At 53.4% G+C, this 10914-nt stretch overlaps 1 protein-coding gene across 2 annotated transcripts; it reads left to right on the top strand.

Annotated features, from left to right (window-relative positions):
* The first annotated feature begins 700 nt into the window (after positions 1 to 700).
* On the top strand, positions 701 to 9766 carry LOC122383015. Of its 2 annotated transcripts, none has more exons than XM_043369060.1 (2): positions 701 to 7098; positions 8459 to 9766. In XM_043369060.1, the coding sequence occupies exon 1, from the start codon at positions 959 to 961 to the stop codon at positions 6527 to 6529; it is 5571 nt and encodes a 1856-aa protein (XP_043224995.1). In that variant the 5' UTR covers positions 701 to 958; the 3' UTR covers positions 6530 to 7098; positions 8459 to 9766. The 2 variants fall into 2 exon arrangements, with proteins under 2 accessions (XP_043224995.1, XP_043224994.1); XM_043369059.1 differs by lacking the exon at positions 8459 to 9766 and adding an exon at positions 7206 to 7345.
* The last annotated feature ends 1148 nt before the right edge of the window (positions 9767 to 10914 follow it).

The raw sequence follows: 10914 nt of genomic DNA on the forward strand, positions 1-10914 counted from the left end.
CATGTCTGCTTGCTGATTCCGTCGCTACCGGCCGACGCATGACCGCTGCAGACGCGATTGCCTGCCGCCGTGGGGACTGGATCCAGGATGGAGGTTCCAGCAGCCTAATGTCCCTGCGGTGGCGGAGGTTCGCGTCTGCTGGCTGGCACCTACTGGGTGGACGCCACTGCTACTGATGGTGGGTGCTGCTGCTCCTGATGGCAGGGAAAGAGGTCTGACCAGTGATCTTTTCTGTTTGTTAAAGGGACCCTCCCACCTTAACATTAGCTTTGAGTTGAGATAGCCAAGTTTGCGGCCAGGCTCAGAAACCACCATTTATCCTGGTCGCAACCCCCGCAGCTTTATGGTGTTCAAGAAATTTCTTCCCTTTACTTGCAGGGTGGGACCAGCGTGGTCCCTATCTCTTAACCATTACGGGAATCTGATGACGTCATCAGGCTTTCGAACGTCCGTTAAATGTTTGACTAAAACGTGTTGTAGTACGCGGTGGTATATGCTGCTTTGCGCGCAACAAATGCCGCACTTTCAAATAAAGTCGCTAGGAACAGCGGAGATCCCAAAAAGTAAACAAAAGTAAAAGTCTAATATCTTGAAAACCGGTGAATATTTTTCGATGAAATTTGGTAGCTATTCATTTTTGCTCTTTCTGAACCGAGCGACATCACTTTCATGCCAATTCATTAACTTTTTTGAAGGTGGGAAGGTCCCTTTAAGACTTTTGAGGCATGCATGGAACAGGTGCAATGATGTGGTGTGTCTGAACCATATGAGGCTGACATTCGTGTAGGTATTCTCGGTGCTAGTTTGACATGTGTTTAGCTTAAGGTTGAAGTGTTCATTCATAACTTATCGTGCCAGCAACCCTATCCTTCTGACCTGCCCAACCTGACCCACATGACCCCCTCACTTGACGTTGACCTCGCTTGACCTTGCTTGACCGTGTGTGTCAACGATAACCATGGACCTTGACAAGTTGACAAAGGAGGAGCTGGTCGGGGAGTTGACTAGGCGTGGAGAAGATGTGCGGGGAAGAAAGCCAGTCTTGTTGGAGAGGTTGAGAGAGCTCTTGAAGGAAGAAGAGTTCCAGAGTCAGGGAGCTAGGAAGCAGGCCAAGGAAGAGACCGATAAGCTGCATGAAGAGTGTGAGCCGAAGAAAGCCGATGATGGGAAGAGTGTGAAGTCGGGATCATCAAGATCTGGAGGTGGAAGTGCGGCAAGTTCCAAGCCTGCCTCCAGTGTCCGAACATCGGTCAGCATCGTCTCTGCCAGGGCTTTGGAGAGAGCGAGGCTGGCTGGGCTGTCTGCCAAGAAGGAAGCCCTGAAGAAGAGGCACCAGCTTGAAGAAGAAGAAGCTGCATTGAGAAAGAAGAGAGAAGAGCTGGAGATCCAGGCGGAGATAGACGAGAGTGAAGCCAAGGAGAAGGTCCTGGAGGAGATGCTGAAGGTGGAGCATGCGACAAGAGCTGCAAGTATGTGGTTGCAAGGGGCTGCTGCCGCCGACACAGTCCAGCCACAGGAAGCTGCGGTGACAAGAGCTCTGCAAGATGCCGCAGCTCAGCAAGATGCTACATCTCCAGCGGCATCTCCACAGGAAGTGACACCAGAATCCGTTCTGCAAGACGAGCCAACACAGCAGCAAGTAGCTGGCGGGGCTCCGGCTCAACACAGCACTGACCTGCAGATGGTAAGGCGTCTCCACCTGCCATCACTTGACCTGACCACTTTCAGGGGTGACACTTCGAAGTTCAAGCCCTTCCTCAGGACCTTCGAGTCCAACATAGCAAGAAATGTGGACTGTGATGCTGAGAGGCTCCTGTACCTGCTTAAGTTCACCAAGGGAAAGCCACACGACCTCGTTCAGACCTGCGTTCATCTGCCTGAAGAGCAGGGCTATGCCCAAGCTGTCATGTTGCTCCGCCGCAGGTACGACTGTCAGGCTCAGACCGTAGCTAGTCTGGTGGACGAGATGCTAGCCCTACCCACCCTTAGAGCGGATGATGGAGACGGACTGGATGACTTTGGCATCTTCCTCAGGGGCTGCATGAACGCGCTCGAGAACCTGCCACACGGTGTGGGGTCTGTTGACTCGAAGACCATCCGGAGACTGCTGGAGAAGCTCCCGTATCACCTGACTGAGAGGTGGCGCCGGAAAGCTGATGCCATCGAACAGGAAGGGAGACGTCCAGCGAACTTCAGTGATCTTGTCCAATTCATCGAGACTGAAGCAAGGATTGCAACGAACCCCTCGTACGGACGACATGTGCTGTGCCCAGGAACAAGAACCAAGAAAGATGACACAAAGCTGAAGGTGCAGCCCTCAGGAAGGGTAATCGCTGGAAGAACTCTAGCAGGAAGTGTCCAGCCCATGGAGAATGCACACCCATCATGTCTCTTTTGCCAGGGAAAACACCAGATCGAAAACTGCAAGAAGTTCGAGTCCAGGACGCACGAGGAGAGGAGCAAGTTCGTGAAAGAGAAGGGCCTCTGCTTCGCCTGTCTTCAGCATGGCCACCGCTCCAGGTTCTGTAAGGAAAGGAGGACCTGTGAGCGGTGCAACAGAAGCCACCCAACTGTGCTCCATGAAGATAGGATAAGTCCAACACCAAGTGCTACAACAGGCCATCTGGCGCCCAGCGGGGCGGGAGGGGCCAAGCTCCAGGTGCTGAAGGTGATGGTGGGGCTAGACAAGGAGACTGTGGTAACTAACGCCTTTCTGGACAGCGGTAGCACACACTCGTTCATCTCAAAGCACCTGTTGCAGAAGATGAAGGTGACGCCGCAAAACAACTCATCACTGAGGGTGTGCACGATCAGGGGAGAGGCGGTGATGGACAGCTGTCTCGTTCCTGGTCTGGTCATCAGAAGCCTCGATGGGGACAACTGCATGGAGCTGCCGCCTCTGTATGTCCTGGACCACATCCCTGTGACGTCTGAAGACATTCCATCCGAAGAAGATGTGAGTAAATGGAAATACCTGCAAGATGCTGGAGTATTTCTGGAGACACTATCAGGTGACCAAGAGATTGGCCTCCTGATAGGAGGTAACGCGGCCAGTGTGATGGAGCCTGTGGAAGTGTGTCCGAGCCGAGATGATGGTCCCTATGCTGTGAGAACGAGGTATGGTTGGGTGCTGAGTGGTGTCGGGAAGTTCACCAAGTCAGTCAGCATCAACCGCATCAAGATCGTGGACGCACTGGGCCCAGAAGAGCTGTTCGAGGACCGAGCCGACACAAGAAGAGGTCTGTCGGTTGAAGATGTAAGATGGTGCACACAGATGGAGACAGGCTGCAGACGAAGAGAAGGGAGATACGAGATCAAGCTGCCCTTCAGGGAGAGCAAGCCGCTTCTTGACAACAACCGTCAAGTTGCTCTCAAGAGGCTCAATCTTCTGAAGAGGGCCTTTGAGAAGGACCCGAAGTACGCTGAAGAGTACAAGGCTGTGATGGCAGACCTGCTGGAGAAGGGGTATGCGGAAGAGGCCCCAGACAACGATAAACCAGCATGCAAGTGGTACATCCCGCACTTCGGAGTTCGGCATCCGCAGAAAGAGAAGGTTCGGGTTGTGTTTGACTGCGCGAGCAAGTTCAACGGCGTGTCTCTCAATGACACTCTCTTGCAGGGACCTGACCTGACTAACCCACTGATTGACGTGCTCATCCGTTTCCGTGAACAGCCGTACGCCTTCACGGGGGACATCGAGGCCATGTTCATGCAGGTGTTGGTCCCCGAACATCAACGAGACTACCTGCGGTTCCTGTGGTGGCCACGAGGAGATGTCACCTGCACGCCCAAGGAATATCGCAATACAAGACATCTCTTCGGTGCTACGTCTTCACCGAGCTGCGCCAACCTGGCGCTGCACAGGACAGCTGAGGAGTTCGGTCAGAAGATGGAGGAGGCCAGAGACACCGTGAGACGGAACTTCTATGTGGATGACGTCCTGAAGTCTGTGGGAAGCGAAGGAGCCGCGGTCAAACTGGTCGGAGACCTCAAGGCGCTCTGCGCCGAGGGCGGCTTCAAGCTTACCAAGATCAGCAGTAACAGTGTCGGAGTCCTGAGATCTGTGCCCAGAGAAGAGAGGACAAAGAAAGTGAAAGAGCTCACGCCGGGGACAGACGCTCTTCCAGTGGAACGCGCCCTGGGAGTACTGTGGGACACTAACTCCGACATGTTCAGCTTCCAGGTAGACGTCAGCAAGTTGACGAAGAAACCGAAGACGAAGAGGGGGATGTTGTCGGCTACGGCGTCCTGCTACGACCCGCTGGGACTGGTGACTCCATGCATCGTGAGAGCGAGGATCTTGCTCCAAGACCTGTTCCGGCTGAAAGTGGGCTGGGATGAGGAAGTGCCCAAAGCTACGAGAGAATCCTGGGAGCGATGGCTGCGAGACCTGCCGCAGTTGTCTCACTGTTTCTTCCCCAGGTGCGTTACGGCGGGAAGACTGGACGGGACGGTGGAGCTGCACCACTTCGCGGACGCGAGCGAGAGAGCCTATGGCGCCGTCTCCTATCTGCGTACCGTGACGCCGGAAGGACGCGCTCACTGCGCTCTGCTCGCCAGCAAAGCTCGACTGGCCCCCGTGAAAGCGCTCACTATCCCCCGACTCGAGTTGGCTGCTGCCAAGCTGGCGGTTGAGGCAGGACAAGAGCTGGTCCGCGCACTGGACACCCGAGTTGAACAGAACTACTGGACTGACAGTACGACAGTACTGAAGTACATCCGCAACACCAGGACACGGTTTCATGTATTCGTTTCGAATCGGCTCGCGGCTATTCATGACGGGTCGAGCGTCGAACAGTGGAGGTTTGTGCCCACAGGTCAGAACCCGGCGGATCTGGTCTCCCGGGGAGTGGACGCCCAAACGCTGATGGGCAGTAGCCTCTGGAGAGCCGGTCCTCAGTTCCTGAAGGGGCCGCCGGAGACGTGGCCGAGCGACCCAGAAGCTGGAGAAGGAGTCTCCGAGCACGATCCGGAGGTGAAGACATCTACATGCCTGAGCAGCGTCGAGGGCAATGCCGACGCCGTCAGGCCGATGAAGAGGCTAGTCAACCACTACTCGACTTGGAGACGGCTGACCAGGGCGGTGGCATGGATCCGCCGTGTGTTGCGGATGCTGAGGGACAAGAAACGTGGCGGCATCATGTCGTCGCCGGCCGAGCTCAGCGTACAGGAGATTGCAGACGCTGAGAAACTCATCATCTTGTCGGAGCAGGAAGCGAGCTTCCCGCAGGAGATGAAGGACCTGAGAGCGGGCAAGGAAGTACGTCTGTCGAGCCCGCTCGCCCGCCTGGATCCCGGCCTCCAGGATGGCGTGCTGAGAACTCGGGGTCGCCTGAGGAACTCCGCGCTGTGCCAGACTGCCAAGTGCCCAGCGATCCTTCCGAAGAAGGGGCGCGTCATTGATATGCTGATCGAGGACTTTCATTGCAGAGCCGGCCACGAAGGAAGACAGCACGTCATGGCTGACATCAGTAGGTCTTACTGGGTGCTGGGAGCTAACTCGGCCGTCAGGCGCGTGTTGAGCCGCTGCCTGAGCTGCCGCCGAAGGCAGAGACCGCCGGAGACTCAAAAGATGGCCGACCTTCCGGAGGATCGGGTTCGTGAAGGCGAGAAACCGTTCACCAGGACCGGTGTCGACTTTTTCGGCAACTTCTACGTCAAGAGGGGCAGGTCTCACGTCAAGAAGTATGGCGTAATCTTCACGTGCCTCGCAACGCGAGCGGTGCACATAGAGGTGGCGGAAAGCTTGTCAACTGACTCGTTCCTGTGCGCACTGCGCAGGTTTGTCGCTCGCCGAGGCGACGTACGCACCTTGCGCTCTGACCGCGGTACAAACTTCACGGGCGCAGACCGAGAGCTCCGAAACGAAGTCGACAAGCTGCAGAACGACAACAACCGGATCCAGAAAGTTGCCCTGGACATGAAGATCGACTGGAGGTTTAACCCGCCGCACGCATCGCACTTCGGCGGAGCCTGGGAAAGGCAGATTCGCACTATCCGCAAGATCCTGAACGCCATCCTGACCGAACAATCCATGACAGACGAGACGCTTCACACACTCCTGTGTGAGGTCGAATGTATAATTAACAACCGGCCTCTGACGCCGGTCAGTGCTGACCCCAGAGACGAGACTCCGCTCACACCTAACCACATCCTGCACCTCAAGTGTGTAACGCTTCCCAGCAGCAGCGCTACTACAGACTGCGACCTAGTCGGTCGCCGCCAATGGAGACGAGCCGCCTACTTGGCGGAGCAATTCTGGCGCCGTTGGCGCAGGGAGTACCTGCCGTTGTTGCAGACGAGAGCAGGACGATCTACAAGAAGCACGACGAACATGAAGCCAGGGGACATCGTGCTCATGGTGGACGACGCCGTTCCTCGCGGAACTTGGCCGCTCGGACGCGTAGAGGCGGCGCCGGCGGCCGCGGACGGACGAGTTCGCACCGTGTGGGTCCGCGTCCGCGGCACGACTTATGCGCGACCCATCACCAAGGTGGTGAAGATTATCGGCGCTACCGAGGCCGAGTGAAGAAGGAAAGTTTAAGTTTGTTTTGACGGCGAAGTCAAAAAGGGGCGGGTGTTAGTGCGCCTGTGAGCCGCGCGCCTGTGTGCGCGTGACGGAGGAGTCATGCGTCTGCAGCGACACCTGCGCCTTACGGTCTGCGCGGTGCGGTGGAGTTTCCCAGACAGCCGCGAGATGGAGCAGCCTGCCCCTTCCTGAGCCGTTCCCGTCCCCCCACGCTGGCTTCGCGCGGTAGCTTTATTGGCCGTGTCTCAGACGGCGCGAACAGCTGATCGATACTTTTGCCCATCTCTGTCGCGGGCGGTACTTGTTCGTTGCGTACGATATATGTGTTATCTTTTTGTGTTGTGTTTCGCGGGATGAGTTTATACGGGGATATTTTTCTGTTATTCCGCATGTTATTTGTTTTACGGATGAGTATGGCATGCTCATGTGTTAATGTTTATGTCCGCGTGTCTGCAGTACTTGCGGGTTCCCGTGACTGGCGGGCTCTAAGTCAGCCGCCATACTCAGTCCTTTTCATGGTGTACTCCGTCGAGAATGGAGGCATGGCGCCTGAGTGGACGAAATCGTTGGTAAGAATTGAACATTATGATTTATTGCTTTATTGCTTCTAGATTATCGCGCTCTTGAATTTGTTCTATTTTTCCGTATCGTTTATTCAATGTTTTTGCCTTTGCAGAAACCGCTAGATGCATCGTTGTTTACCGTGCCTACCTGCGCTAGTGCCAGTTTGAGTTGCCACGCTGCTTCATATGCTGCACCTACGCATCAGTATTCGCTAGTCGACCGCATCGTGACGAATACAAGCAACGCTCTGGCTACGGTGTTCTGCGCGTAACAACGCTCGTCAATCTACGGCTCAGGCGACAATACCGCAAAACTGCATAATGCCATTTTTACCTCAGATTTTGTCAGAACCTTCACAGGATCTGAAATGAAATGATGTAGAGTAGATGCATCAACTGTCAAGTCATGCGTAACCTGGCAGCTGGCTGTTGAATCAAACTTTTGACATATTTTTTTAGCAAAGATGAAATAAAGCCACTTGTCATATTTTTAGGATGAAAACATTTTCCCCATCATGTGTGGTTATTCACCTAAAATTCTGAAACATGGAACACTGTCATACCAGCATTCCATCATGTCAACCAGCATTCCGCAGCATGTTAGCAGAAGCAGCAGCATGTTATAAGTATATGAAAGATCCAAATAGGTTGTAGGTTGGTAGGTATTGGTACTAAGTTTAACTTAATAGGTTAGTAGGCAAGGTTAGGATTAATTTTAGTTGAGCATCAAGATAACCATTACGAACAAGTAACAAAATCCTTACCTACCCTTGAAAGCATTGCTTCAATCACATCATCACGAAGAACCAGACAAAATTTTTGCACATTCTTACACTATTTGACATCCTGAATCCAGATATGATGCTTTCATGTGGCGCAAATACAAGAAAAACGAATAATCAAACCCGTGCGTATTCGTATCAACGGCGCCACAATTGTAGATCAGACCTTTTCTGAACAAATGCCACCACAATTTTAATTGATAAGGGATTAAAATGGCATGAGCATCAACATCTTGATTTTTTCTAAAAGATAGCGATAACTGATAACTAATAACTTACCATTCATTTTGAAATCACGGCGGTAGGTACACCAACACATGGCACTGAAAACCTTGCTGAAAACAGCAAAAGACGGAATGGCGGAATGTCGTATGGAGCCCTAAAACGCAGCTCGAATTGAGCCCGAAAAGGAAGACGAACTGATGCCGCTTTCGGGGCTAATGTACTTTGAGCCCGAAAAGGGCGCCTAACTGATCCCGATTTTAAAATCATACAGATTTGAGCCCTGTTTTGGCACTCATATGAGCCCTTATTCAAAAATGTTCTCAAAGTGTTTTCTGAGTGTACTCCTCCGCTGCCGCCAGCCTTTCGCCGTCGCTCATTGGGCCGTCTCCGACCGACTGTGACGTCACCACACCGGGCGCCGCCATCTTGACACGCTGACCCCAGTTCTTCGTGACTCTTTTCTCACGGCCTCGCTTCTCATCTTGATTGGGAGAGACTTGTCGATTAGAGCGCAGAAGAGTCAGGTTAAACAGCGTCCCATCGGCCAACTGTGACGCTTTGTTCTTTGCGTCACCTCCAACCTCGGTGGAAAGGTCAAGGTCAAGGTCAAGGTCAGGTTCAGTGTGCACCTTGCAGGTCAGGCTGGTCCGAGTGACGGTCCCGCCAGACGAGGGGTCCAGCTGCTCTCGAAGCACGGTCAGATGGAAGCTGATCGCACTCAGCCAAATGAAAAGGCACACGTCGAATGTTGCTGTCAAGCAACAAGTGAAAATCACCACGATAACCTGCAAAAGGACGGGGTTATGTTTGAGCATTCAAGCAACGGCTCGCAGCGGCAGGCGCAAGTCGTTCAGTTTTATATCAGCACTAGCCACGAATCATATATGTATGTAGGTTACGACACTAAAGAAAATGACGAGAAATTTTAAAAATGCCGCAGGGATAGTCGAAATAAGATAAACGCAACAAAGGGAAACATGCCACAGCTTAGTTACAACTTGAATACCACAATCAATAAAAACAGACCGACGGTCGCTCGTGTTATCACCTGGAATCCGAAGATGCACCAGTAGCCGGTCGGGTTTCGCAGCCCCTCGGGCACATACACCACTGCCAGGTATCTGGGGTGACGGTACTCCCCGGGCACCAGCACAAAGCAGAGCCACAGCACGAGCACAGCAGCGGACAGCAGCACGATCAGGGAGCACTGCAGCAGCAGGCGGCGACGGTCCGGGCGCCGCGGCACCCGCACACGGCCGTACAGCGACTCCAGGCCCAGCGAGATCGCCTCCAGACTGCGGCACGACCGACGGGGGATGTGGTGAGCAGCAGGGACACTTCCAGTTGTCAAAGTGTGACGGTTGTCTCCTGTTTTCCACAGCAATGAATGTAAATGCGCGCGGAATGTAATGCGGTACAGCATAAATTCAGGCGCCGACTACTAGCGACATCTGTTGGCAGGAATACAAGAAGCCCTACTCCAGCGTGAAATCGTGACACAGTCGATTCGTACTAGTCCCTCGCTGCTCAGTCGCCAACGAAGCCCTGTGTATTGAACACAGTTATGTTTTGATTGAACCGACACTTGACTCGAACCCTAAGCTTGACAGCGACGCCGTAAATAAGACAATAAACAAAGTATCGCTATCAGCGGTCATCTCATAAAACCTGGCTTTTTCACCGCGTCGGCCTGTTCACTCACTTGCTGTTCCGGCGCAGCATGAGCAGTACGAGCAGTGCCTGCAGAATGTAGCCGTGTTCGGAGACGGCCTCACTCCAGAGCAGCAGGCTGAGTCGCTCCAGCGGCAGCAGGGCGGCGCCCAGCAGGGTGACCGCCAGCAGGGTGCCCGGGACCAGCCGCAGCAGACGGGCCGGCAGCGACGCGCGCCGCTCGTACAGCGCCGAGAGCGTCAGCCAGCCGCAGAGGGTTAGAGAGAGCCGCAGGGTGCGGGCGAACAGGCACCGCGAGACGGCCATCCTGCGGCCAGCGGGGGGGGGGGGGAATGGACAGGGTGACCGAAGTAGGGATAATCAGCTAACGACTGCTAACGGGCAATGAGCTTGATAAATGGAGCGGACTAAAGGAACTAGTTGGAAAGAAAGTCAACGGAAATCACTTATATGTGCTTGTCATGAATATAGCCACCGTGCAATAGTTTTGCATGTCCAAAGACATTTCCTTGGTTTTTACTTCACTGAATTCCTTGAATCATCAGGCACCTAACTATACGCTCATGAGCCGGAAATTTTGTCCTTTGATGTACATAGGTCTACGTCTATATGTAATGCTGGTAAATGGGCCAGCGAATAATTAGGTACGAGATTATTTCATTCCAGTGACGTTCCGACCTGCATAACTTTTTCTGACAGACACTTGAATCACTAGCGTAAATATTAGATTTAGATTGTTCCGGTTCTGCCTATACATACGGCAAGCGTTTCTTGAGTGGCAATGCCGAAATTGTATTTTTACTATGTACACATCCGCATATCGAGTCACTCCATTTGACGACGAAACTGTTTAAGCTGCAACAAAAGCCCGACAAACGAACAATATTACACAGACAGATTTGAAGAAATGAATCAAATTTGCTTATCGTAGGTATCATTCGGGACCCGAAGGTTCAAACAGAAACATGTCATTCGGGCCCCTAGCTACCGAAGGCTCACTGTGGAGCGTGAGTCATAATAACTGGCGCGGAGAGAAATGTCTCACCTGTCTTCTATCGCCGCTGCTGCTGATCCTGGGACACCAGTAGGCCTCCCTGCTGTCCGCTGCTGGCTCGGAACCTGCACTCTGTCCTCTGCCATACAC

The sequence above is a fragment of the Amphibalanus amphitrite genome, unplaced genomic scaffold (assembly GCF_019059575.1).
Source record: "Amphibalanus amphitrite isolate SeventyFive unplaced genomic scaffold, NRLGWU_Aamphi_draft 000153F_arrow, whole genome shotgun sequence".
In the NCBI taxonomy this organism is placed as follows: Eukaryota; Metazoa; Arthropoda; class Thecostraca; order Balanomorpha; family Balanidae; genus Amphibalanus; species Amphibalanus amphitrite.

Bases quoted from the DNA above. Each gene is read 5' to 3' on its own strand.
- LOC122383015 (XM_043369060.1), top strand. From the start codon at position 959: ATGGACCTTGACAAGTTGACAAAGGAGGAGCTGGTCGGGGAGTTGACT.